The sequence below is a fragment of the Fukomys damarensis genome, unplaced genomic scaffold (genome assembly GCF_012274545.1).
Source record: "Fukomys damarensis isolate Sample0158 unplaced genomic scaffold, DMR_v1.0_HiC HiC_scaffold_37, whole genome shotgun sequence".
In the NCBI taxonomy this organism is placed as follows: Eukaryota; Metazoa; Chordata; class Mammalia; order Rodentia; family Bathyergidae; genus Fukomys; species Fukomys damarensis.
In genome coordinates this window covers 54512241-54524505 of record NW_022900949.1, presented here as the reverse complement: position 1 = coordinate 54524505, position 12265 = coordinate 54512241, and the positions used below count along the sequence as shown (strand labels likewise).

The following is a 12265-nucleotide window of genomic DNA, read 5'->3' as shown; positions in this document are numbered from 1 at the left end:
AAAAAAAAAAAAAAAAAAAAAGAAAAAAAAGAAAAGGAGATTAGGGAGGTGTGTAAAATGTGGGAAACAGTGCAAAGTGTTGTAAAAAGCACCGCCCGAATGAGGCTGGGGTAGTGTGCATGGCGAATCTGTTTAACAAGGGTACAATGTCACATTTCCGCGAAACCCTCAAAAGGAGGCGAAAGCAAGTGTCACAGGATAGGTTCCTTGCTAAAGCTGCAAGGAAAGAAAAAGACTGCACTGGGGCCGCAGATAGCAGAGACTCCGTGAGTGACAGTGAGCACTGGGGAGGGCGCGAGCCGTGATCCCATCGCTACCGCCCTACATGGTGCAGCCCTCCTCCCTCTCGCCTCCCTCACACCAGCCACGGTTTTCAAAGTGAAGGGCAAGTTACCTTGTTTGTAGATTTTGTATTTTCTTTATTAGTTTGTATTATATTACAATATTGTAATCATTTTTATATGAATATTCTTGGGTTGTAGAACAAATCGTCTGAGTTTGCCGTCTTTTCTTATCGGGAAATTCCCTTCGATATGTGAGTGCTTTGGATTACAGGCATGTTTCCCGGAAAAATTGTGCTTGCAAACCAAGGTGTACTGAACTATATCCTTCAGTTTCCTTTGAGCGAGAGGTGAGCATATGACACAGTGCTGGCAAATACAACACAGGCGGAAGTTTGTGGACATTGCTTCTCTCTCTCCTCTCTTTATCCTGGAAAGTGGACTCAGTGTTTGGAGTTGCAATAGCTATCCTGGGGCAAGGAGGAAAAGGCCAACAGCCTTTTTTTTTTACAGAGATCTTGTCCCTGAAATCATTGCGTTGTCAACTCCATACCAGAAACTGATATTCTGTTAAATGTAACAAAAGGCAAGCCCAGCTTATACAAAACTGAACAAGCTATAGAATGAGGAAAACTCACCACAGAACCTTTTTTTTTTGGTCTTTTGAGACAGGGTCTCACTATGTAGTTGAGACTGACCTGGAACTCACTATGTAGCCCAGGCTGGTCTTGAACTCACAGCGATCCTCCTGCCTCAGCCTCCCGAGTGCTGGGATTACAGGTGTGTGCCACCACACCCGGTTTTAGTCAGTTTTAACTTTTCTGGATGGACTATACAGAGTCAATAAACACATCAACCTCCACAATCAGGGCGATCAATCCTTCTCACATCTCCCCAGTGCTCACAGTAATTATTTTATATAGTATCTTTGTGTGTGGGGTGGGTACTGGGACTTGAACCCATGGCCTTTTCTGTGTGGTAGGCAAGAGCTTTAATGCTGTGTCTCCAGATCTTTTTATTTTATTTTGAGACAGGGTCTTGTGGTATTGCCCAGTCTGGCTTGAACTTGTGAATCTCCTGCCTCAGCCTCCCAAGGAGCTAGTATCACAAGCATGCACCACCATGCCCAGCTTTATATAGGGTCTTTAGATCACAACTGAATGTTCGTGGTTACAGAATAATCATAATCATTTTTCATTTTGCCTGTGATATGGTGTAAATGTAGCAGGCCCTTCAAAACCTCTTGGGGGAGTGACAGTACCCAGGAAACAAAGGTCTACTTAACTCTGGGGGTGGGGAGACAGGGAAGGGGTGCCTTCCCTCCCCCTGGATTTCCTTCATGGCTCCCAATCTTGCTCTCTTTCTCTCCCCTCTCCCTCTGACCCTGCTCTGGGCTTCCGTGGCAGGCTGGGCACTGGGGCATGAGACTTCTCAGTTCCATGGGTCAGAGAGGAAGCAGAGGGAAAAGGGCCAGGGGTCTGGAGGCTCGAAAGCTCCCTACTAGGTCCCTTGGTGAAGGTGGGCAATCCTGGGGAACACACAGCTTCCTGCAGTTTCCCGAGCTAGACACAGGAGCCACCTCTGCAGCCTTCGGCACTGCTGGCCACTTCCTCCCTGAAATCCTCTGCTCCTTTGGCTCCTATGACAAGAGCTTCTCGTTACCTGTGCAAGACCCAGCCTTTCTTCTTTCTTACTAATTAGAACTCCTCCTTCCTCTTCCCCAACACCATGCCATCTATTGGCTTGTCCTGTAGACAGGGTGACCAAACAGCAGCTATTAGATGGGCTACAAGTAAAGCTCCTTCAAGAGGGGGAGGAAGCTGATGGTGTATGCATGCCATTTATTTCTGACCTATCTTCCTTTCTCTTGCATGGAGCACAGTCCTGATGGCTGGAGCTGGAGCAACCATCTTGTAACACATGGAAAAGGCCAAACATTATAAACACACGAATTCTACGATCCTACAACTCCTGACCTAATTCTGGCAACTTCTTATCTCCCCACCTGGTTCCATTAAAAAAATAAGCTCTGTCTTGTTTAATTCACTGGGTTTTCTATGATACACAGCCGAAACCTGGCTCTTGTGACTACGCCACTCTTGCCCTCCTCCATCCCCTCCATGCTAGTATTCCTCGGCTTCTGTCGGGGCTCTCTCCGCCACTATTTGGGGACTCAGTGGTGCCTACAGCTGCCCATGATGATAGCAAATCCACAGCCCCAGATTCACAGGTCTCAATGCCTAGAGAACATCTCCAGCCACCCGTCCTCCAGAGATGTCACAGAGAGATCACAACCGAACCTGCCAGCTCTCCTGGAATTCTGCTTCTCCTCTGGTTCCTGGAGCAAGCTGCCTCCTGCTTCTACCTGAAGGTCCAAAGTCCCATGGGGTCTCCTGTCAGCTCCAGTTTGCTCCCACTTCTCCAGTCCCATTCATCGACAGACACCGTTGTCTCTTTTCCGGGCCACTGCATTCGCTTCTTTTTTTCCCCTGGTACCGGGGATCGAACTCAGGACGTTGCACTTGTGAAGCAGGTTCAAGGTACCACTGAGCTAAATTCTCAGCCCTGTATTAGCCTCTTAACTAGCTTTCCTGACTCCTGTGACCTTCTAAACTGGTGCTGGGTTGTTTTGGTTTGGTTTTGGATTTTTTTGGAACTGTGAATGAACTCAGGGCCTTTACACTGAGTTGCATTCCTAAGTCTTTTTAAAATGAGACAGGATCTCAATAAGTCACTAAGTTGCCCGTACTCAGTTGGAACCTGTGCTGTTCCTGCCTTAGCCTCCCACAGTGCTGGGATTATAGGTGTGCACCACAACTGGTTGGGTTGGTCTGATTAAAAGGCAATCTAATCACATCTTTCTTCCTAAAATGTGTCAGTGGCTCCTTGTCCCCCACAAGAAGGCCTCCAAGGCTTTGGCTTGAGCTGAGCCCTGAGTATCTTAGAAAATTCCTTTACACCACATAAAATCACCTGCTAGTCCCCAAATTTTCCATGATTTTTCTCATTTCCTTGCCTGAAATGTGGCTTGCACGCTGAAAACTATACAAAAAGAAAACGGTAAATGAATATATCCAAACTTGAAATTAGCCCTTGTTTTCCAGGGGAATCTCACACCTTTAGGCACAGAAACTCAGTGGTAAAAGACCTGTTAGGCTTCCAGAGATGTCATACAGTTCAGTTAGCATAACAGCTTAAGTAAATTCTCCTTTTAACCAAAATTTTACTTTCCTCCAAGTTAAGGCCCCTCCCCCATTCCACACTCAGCAGTAAAGGAGAGCTTTTACTTTTAATGTGCTAAGGGTCAGGCACTGCTTTTTCCTTTCTTTTTTGGTTTTTTGAGGCAGGGTCTCACTATGTAGTTGAGACTGGAACTCACTATGTAGCCCAGCCTGGTCTTGAACTCACAGCGATCCTCTTGCCTCAGCTTCCGACTGCTGGGATTACAGGCGTGTGCCACCACACCTCGCTTTCTTTTTCTTATTAAAGTTTGCCTCTCAGGACCATGAAAGCTTGGGGTCCAGCCCCTCATTTTCTAGAAGAGGAAACCAAGGCACTATGGGGTCAGGACGGGCACTGTGGAGGTAGATGCTGGTGGAACATACTTGGACGTTGACCACAGATTTAGTTCTTTCCATTCCCAACCCACAGAGAGGCCTCCTCCCACCCCCACAAGCAGAGAGCAAAATGGCCGCCATGGAGCCAATTAGGCCAATGCTCAGGTTCCATTTTACCTACAGCAAGATGACACATGAGGGCTTTAGGGAAAACAAAATCAGAAGCAGTAAGTCCACAGCCGTTTGCCCTCCCCACTCCTGTCTGACTCTGTGGTGTCCACTCGCCCTCTGGGTGACAGGCCTGTCATCCTGGATCTGCACAGCCAGCCCCATGTCAGACAGCCTGCAGTTGCCAAGGTCATCGAGCACATTTTCGGGCTTCAGGTCCCGGTAGAGGATGCCCAGGCTGTGGAGGTGCAGCGTCCACAGGCCATCTGGGCTGAGTAGAAGACCACGCGGCTCACAGCCAGGCCCCGGGTGCCCACACGGTAGATGTGGAACTCGAGGTCACCTCCATTCATCAGGGTCATGACCAGGCAGAGGTGGGACTTGCTCTCAAAGGCGTAGGCCAGTGAGACGATGAAAGGGCTGTTCGCCTTCTCTAAGATTTCCTTTTCTAGGAGAGCCATTTTCTCCCCATTTTTCCTCTTCAGCCGCTTCTTGTCCAGTTTCGTACAGGCACACATCTTACCAGTGTTTTTCACCTGGATGGCACAGACAGGGAAAGACAGGGACAGGATGAGGTGAAAGCAGACAGCACCGAGGAGAGGCGGGACAGAGGACGAGGAAGGGTCATGTGTGATCAGCCAGGGTAAACAGAGGGCAGCCGTGACGACGAAGGGTTCTCAGGAAAGTGCAGGACTAGGATGCTACAACACTGCAGTTCAGACAGCACTTACCGCACTAGGCTGGCATCATAAAAAAAAAAAAAAAAAAAAAAAAAAAAAAAAAAAAAAAAAAAAGGAGGGAGGAGACTGAGGGCACTCAGTGGTAGAGTTCTTCCCTAACTTGCACAAGGCTGTTGGTTCAATGTCCAGCACAAGAAGAAGGGGGCGGGATACAGGGGGATGACAACTGCTGGCTAGGATGCGGGGCAACTGCAGCCCTCCAGCTTTTCCGGGGGGAGAGACTTGGATGGCTCCTGTAAAAAATTAATCACAGAATCTCCACGTGCCCCAGCCATTCTACTTGTAGTTTACCCAAGAGAAATGAAAACAAGTATTCAAACAAACACTTGTTTGATCCTCAGCACTGCAAAACAAATAAATAAGCTAACCAATAAAGAGTCCCAAAGTACTTGTACGTGAATATTCATAGCAGCACCATGGACAACAGCCAAAGCAGCCCAAGGGTCCATGAGTCCGTCAGCGGATCGGATAAAGCGCCCGAGGCGTGTTCTCATCGCAGAATACTGTCCAGACTCAGCGGTGAAATGCTGATTCATGCTACAGTGTGAGCGAACCTCCCAAACCTTATGGCCACTGAGAGAAGCCGGATCCCAAAGGTCACGTATTGTATGAAATCTCCAGAATAGGCAAATTCCCAGCGACAGAAAGCAGACTATCGGTTGCCAGGGCCAGAGGAAGCAGGAGTGGAGAGTGACTGCTAATGGATCCAGGGGTGACAAAACTGTCTTGGAATTAGGCAGAGGCGATGGTTATACAACACTCAGTGTGCTAACTGCCACTGTATTGTCCACTATAAAACTGTTAACCGTTGATTTCATGTTGTGTGAAGTTTGTAAAAAAAAAAAAATAGTTTTCTACTTAGCTGAGCACAGCAGCGGCACAAAGCAGGTTCTCGACTTTCCTTCAGGATGCACATTTTCTTAGCTATCCACTCCTCTCAAATTACCTGCGTGGCCCCTGCTAAGGGGAAAAGGTCTTCTGCATACACAGCTGGTGCCTGTCATTCCCCGAAGTGGCCGGGGCATCTCAGCACGTTCCCGAGGTCGATCCCATGATAAAGATTCTTGGCCAAGTCCACATTTTGAGTCCCTAGTACCATTTATTACACGGCGACCGGAAAGAAGGGTAGGACGAATGAGCCAGGAATTTCCCCGTGCGATGCTGAAATTAGTTCTAAAAATGTTCCCTTGCGATTTAACAAGCAAATAAAAAGGCGAAACGCTCCGCTTCTGTGCACGGTACCCTCCGGCCTGTACCCGGAGACGCTCACCTCCCAACGCCGCCTTTCCCCGAAGCGCTTGTCAGATGCCCGCTGCGTCTCCAAGAGCTTGCACTGCAGGAATGTGCCGTAGAAGGGCTCTCCGGGAAGTCTCTAAAGGGCCGCTCCTGCGAAGCCCACGGCCCCAGCCTTGGCCAGTGCCACCACGGCCGCACGCTCTTCCTCGGTGGTGGCTGCTCGGCACCTGGTGACCAGCGCAGGGCTGAGGCAGGGACACAAGTGGCAGCAGCCCCTGCAGTGCGACGTCCTTGGCGGCCCGGCTCGGACAGCTCCCAGGCCTGCACCTCCTCCAGGAGGCAGTCTCGGAAGAGGCGGCGGCCGATGGGCTGCTGCTCGCACAGGCTGTGGAAGCGCGGGGCCAGGGCGCGGCGGAGCTCGGCACAGTCCTGTGGCCCAGGCGTCTCCCGGCTGTCGCAGTCCGAGGGCTTGCGGGCCCGCAGGTAGGCAGTGTTGGCGCTCAGGTTGTCCAGGCCCCCCATGTCCACCATGGCTGAGCACAGGCGCCCCCAGGGAGGTGGGAGGGCAGCGTGGGGCCTGTCTGGGCCGGCGACCAGCTTCTGAGGTTACCTAACTGCCCCGGGGATTTGCAGAGTCGGCCGGCCTGCCCGCGCGACCCTGGAGGGTGCCAAAGAGGTTTTCCGGTAAGAAGCTTTGCCTGGCTATGTATAGCCGATTAGTGGCCGGCACAGGAAAGGTCACGCTCCCATTCACAAGGTCGAAGCCGCTGGCATCACCTTCCTGCCCTAGTCCATTTATCGGGGCCTTTCTGCAGCGCCCTGGCTCTGCATATTTGGCTACCAGCTTTCAAAATAAGGGAGCAGTATTTTAAGTTATTCCAACGTTGCATGTTTCCTGCCAGGCTTAGGCTTGGTTAAATCCTAGAATAGCGTTGGGGAGGTTTCCTCCTGGAGTCTAGCAGCCTGACACACACAGAGCAGGGCACAGAAGGGGATGCTCTGACCTGGGGTGGTGACACACACCTAAAATCCCAGCACTCTGGGAGCCGGAGGTAGGAGGATCACAAATTTGAACCCAGCCCGGGCAACTTATTGACTTAATGAGAACCTGTCTAAAAATAAAAAAATAAAGGTAGGGCTGGGGATATAGCTCAGTGTGAAGGCCCTGGATTCAATTCCCAGTGTTGCTAAATCAATCAGTCAATCAACCAAGGATCCTCAACCAGAAGAGGATCCTCTGAACTTTGAGTCCTAAAACATGCTCACAGAGACACTGGGGACTCAAGTCATGGCTCTTGGGTTGCCTTGTGAAGCCTTCAAAAATCTGCCAGCTATAATACCAGGCGTGTTGGCACACACCTGTTATCCTACAGTACTTAGGAGGCTGAGGCAGGAGGATCTCTATGAATTCGAGGCCAGCCTGGCCTGAACTACATAGTGAGAAACTGTCTCAAAAACCAAAAACAAAACAATTCCAGCTACAGTTTAGGTAGCTGAGAAGTCAGCGAAATCATGTGTCCCGGTTAAAGAGAAGGGAGTGTCACTTTTGACACCACGCATATCTTTAAGCAGGAAAGGTCATGTTTCTGCAGAAAATCCATGAAGGAAATCCCCTGGGAGTGTGGGCTCTGAATGAAGCAAGAATTTTCCATGACCCCACAGACAGCATGCTACTCCACAGCACGTGGTCATGGCTGTCCCAGGGGCACAGACTAAGTAGTGGGCTGCCAAGTCGTGTGGACAGCAGCACAGGGAAGCTTCTGCTGCTGCCACATCATCGCCCAAGGAAGCAAGGACGCCCTTCTCCTTGGAGGACGCCGGGTGCTGAGTTGTCACTGACCACGGCCTTACCAGGAACAGAAATTGAGTTAGACAGCGATCAGGCAAAGAGCCTCTGTTCCAGAAATAACAACTTGGGCTCTACAGGGAAAGAATACTCAGGCTTTTTTTTTTTTTTTTTTTTTTTTATCAAAGCAAGGCTAAGGCAGCTTAAAAACAAAGTCATTCAGTATTATGCCCAAGCAGTTACTAAGAGGGGGAGGGGTCGAGTCCGTCTTTTTCCAAACAAACAACCTCTAGCAAACACTCTTGTCAAAACATCACTCCGGTCGCCTCGCTCTGCCTGTCAGCCTCTGACCCTTCCCCAGAGTAGCTGCACACTTGGCCTCACACTCCGGAGAGTTATGTAACGAACTCATGGGTGCCCTTGGCTTCCCACTGCTGAGCTGTAAACGATCATTTCTCCTGTAGAGATGGGTGATCGGCGTAAGTGCCCGCTGCCCAGAATCATGCCATCTGCCCTGAAACCCACAAGAGCAACACTGGTACTTTCCTCTTCTTAACATGTTATACTGGGCCCACATTTCTGAGCAGTGAAAAATCAATCTGATAATTTCTTCTGACAAGGAAATGCCTTTTCCCAAGGATTGTATGAAAACAGCGGTAATCTAACAGCCAGAACTCTGAGAAAACAGTAGAATTGTCATCATATAGCTATTTCAATGGGTGGGGGGGATGCCTTAATGGATGCACAATATTCTATGAACTGATGGATCCCATTCATACTAATACTTTGTAAAAAGTTCCCAGTAATCACTTAATTTAGCAGTATCCAATAGAAATACAGGAAACCAAATGAAATTTAGTTTCTAGTTACCACATTAAAATGGCCAAGAGACTGAGGCAGGAAGATTGACATGAGTTAGGGGCCAGCCTGGGATACACAGTGAGTTCAAGGCCAGCTGGAATTACAGAGCAAGACCTCTGTCTCAAAAAAAAAAATCTTTTCAACGTATAATTGATGTAAAGGTTGCTAACAAGGTATTTTACATTCCCTTTTGTGACCCAAGTCTTCACGCATTTAACAACACATTTCAGTCCAAACGAGCCACACTTCCGCTGCTCAGGAGCCAATATGTGACTACGTATCGGAGAGCACAGGCTTAACCTTTACTTATGCAGCTTAGTCAGTCACATAAAAAAGGAAGTTTTTCTTATCATTGGTTGGTTTTCTAGTCAGTGATAATAGAGATCATCCAGGTAAAAATATTTTTTTTGTAAATTAAAAATTATCTGGCCAATGAGAAAAGAATTTAAATAATATTCAATGCAAAATGTAGACGTTATAAACTGGCGGTATGATGCCCTCTGGCAATTTTAAACAGAATACTATTATTTTGAAAATTTGGCCTACACGATGACATAGTGAAGTCTGTTTAAAATAGAATAGTTCATGTGATGGCTAACAAGGTCCAACAGTTCCCCAACCGGATGAAAACAATAATGTCAGTCCCATAAAAGAAAGGCACCAAATCCTTATCTTACAAGCAGAGCCAAATTCAGGATACTCAAGTAGGTGAGGTCGGGGTGTGGTTCAACAGTTTTGAGTACTAAACTACTACTACTATGAGCACTACTGGGGGGATCTGAATATTGGCTCCCTCACCTTAGCTATGTGAACTTAGACAAGATACTTAACTTCTCTGAGCCACAGCCTCGTCATCTGTAAAACAGAAGTGATAAATATTGATTTTGGGGGGGTAAGCTCTTAAAAGGATTAAATGTCAAATAATGCCTGTCACAAAGAATTGATTTTTTTTTTTTTTTTTAAAAAGCACGAGCTTTTAAATGATGACCATCATTCATCAAAATCCGGCCCCAAATGATCTTTTCCTCATATGCAGACTGGAAGGGGAGAGACCTGGCAATGTGGGAGACGGGTTCCTGTGTCTGTGCCCACCTCGCCCAGGGTTTGCAAGAGAACTTGGAAAGCTGGGCGCTCCGTGGAGCTGCAAGACAGGGAGAGCAGAGTGAATGAGATGCAAGGTTTCAGACAAACTATTGCAACTAAATGATTTGCTGTATTCTACCATAAAAATTGTCACGTGAAAACTTTTGAACAAAAACTCATCACTTTCATAAGCTATGCATTTTTGGACCAACTTTATAGCCTGGAGGAAAGAAAAATAAGTGCTCTTTGCTCAGATCTCCCATTGTCCTTTGTGTCATTTAAAACTTTTTAAAAAATGATGTGCAAGTTGTAAATTTTTTTGCTTTTGTGTTTTGAGACAGGGTCTCGCTATTTAATTCAGGCTGGGCTTGAACTTGTTCCATAGGCCTGGCTGGCCTCAAACTCTTGGCAATCCTCCTGCCTCTGCCTCCTGAGTGCTAGGATTACAGGTATGTGTCATCTCACCTGGCTACGTTCTAAATTTTAAAACATTCTTAATACCATGCAACATTTGAAACACAAAGAAGATATTTAAAAAAAAGTTTTAGACTAATAATTAGTAATAGGACTTGATTAATTTGCTCCCTCCCCCAAGGGTTTTAATTTAAAAAATATATCCAAAAATGAACTGAACAAGCAAAACAGCAAGACCAGATCTCTAGTAAGAACACGATCAGCCTTTAAAATGCACATTTCTCTGCAGGACAAATATCAAGACTTTTTTGCGGGGAGTGGTACCAGAGATAGAACTTGGAACCAAGACTATTTTTTAAAACTTTTGTTTTTTTATTAGTTTACATCTGCAGTGCATAATGATAGCATTTATCATGGGGCATTGGTGAATACATACCATCTCTTAATTCCTCTACATTTCCTTCCCTCCCTTTCTTGGCCTTCTTATTTAAAAGATCAATCTCTCTGCTACCCATTATGTATCTGCTAGTTTGCCCTTTAATTTATTTATACTTTGGGTTTTTCATAAAAGGGAAGCCATGCAATATTTAAAGTTTGATCTCTTTCACTTAATCGTTTACCCTAAAGTTGATCCATTTCCCCACAGATGACTCAAATTTACCCTTCTTTCTGGCATACATTCTCCATTGTGTGTGAATATATTTTCTTTTTTTTGGTACCAGGAATCGAACTTGGGTCCTTGGGCTTGCATATATTTTATTTATTCATCTGTTGATGGACATAAAGGCTGCCACCAAGATTTAGCTTTTATGAGTCGTGCCATGTGACTCTTGGATATGCTCGTGTCAGGTGGGTGCCGGTTCCCGAGTTACAGCCCAGGTCTGCGTGTGTCATTGCAAAATGACGTCTTTAATCCTTTGGGAAGGATACCTTGGAGGGCACAACTGGGTAAAATGGAATTTCTATTTTCAGGTTTACTGATTTCCATATTGTTTATACTGGTTTATATTCCCACCAACAGTGCAGAAGTGTTCTTTTTCCCCCACAGCCTCACCAGCATTTTTTGTTATTTGATTTCTTGACAAGCCATGCTTTCTGGAATAAAGGAGAATCTCAGTGTTGCTTTAATTTGCATTTCTCTAATGATCGGAGATGTTAAACAATTTTTCATGAATTTATTGGTCATCTGTACTTCTTCTGAGATCTGTTCATTTTCCCCCCTTGTTGACTGGGTCTTTTATTTTGGGGTATCTGATATTTTTGACTTCTAACAGTCTAGATATTAGTTCTTTGTCTGAGGAGTAGCTGCAAGACTTTCTTTCCTACTATCTAGGTTATCTTTTCACTCTAGTTGTTTCCTTTGCTGGGCAGAAGCTTTTTTTTTTTTTGGTACTGGGGATCAAACTCAGGTCCTTGATCTTGTGAGGCAGTCACCAGAACCACTGAGCTAAATCCCCAGCCCATCTGAGCAGAAGCTTTTAAATTTGATAGAATCCCATTTGTTGATTCTTGATATTATTTTCTTTCTTTCTTTTTTTTTTTTTTTTTGTTTGTGTCAGGGATCAAACTTGGGACCTTGCACTTGCCAGGCAGGCGGCGGAACCACTGAGCTAAATCCCTGGCGGGTTTGATGTGATTTCTTGTGCAACTGGGGTTCTGTTCAGAAATTCTTTGCCTATGTCTGTCTTCAAGAGTCTTACCTATTTTATCTTCCAGCAGATTAAGTGTTTTTGTTTAGTACTTAGGCTTTTGATCCATTTTGATTTTATTTTAGTACGTGGTGAGAGATATGGGTCTGGATTCAACCCTCTGCATGTGGATAGGTAGTTTTCTTAGCATCGTTTATTAAAAAGCCTGGGTATTTTTCCCAGTGTTTGTTTTTGGCCCCTTTGTCAAAGATCAGATGGCTGAATGTGCCTGGATTGTCTCTGAATCCTCTGTTCTATTCCATCAATCCACATGTCTGTGTTTGTGCTAGTACAGTCTTACTTTTATAACAGTGGCTTTGTAATACAACTTGAAATCCTGGATTGTGATGCCTCCTTCCTTACCCTTGTTGTCCAGGTTTGCTTTTTGATATTCTAGGTCTCTCCTGGTTCAATATAAACTTTAAGAGTTATTTTCTCTAATTCTGTGAGG

At 46.2% G+C, this 12265-nt stretch overlaps 1 protein-coding gene across 1 annotated transcript in view; it reads right to left on the bottom strand.

Moving 5' to 3' along the window:
• Positions 1–6558, bottom strand: part of Grk7 (G protein-coupled receptor kinase 7) — a 32537-nt gene extending 25979 nt beyond the window's left edge. Inside the window, 6 exon segments of the mRNA XM_010608198.2 lie at positions 4124–4260; positions 4263–4561; positions 5997–6102; positions 6105–6136; positions 6138–6285; positions 6288–6558. Coding sequence (XP_010606500.1) covers positions 4124–4260; positions 4263–4561; positions 5997–6102; positions 6105–6136; positions 6138–6285; positions 6288–6513 — 948 coding nt within the window. The 5' untranslated portion in view covers positions 6514–6558.
• Positions 6559–12265: the final 5707 nt, after the last annotated feature.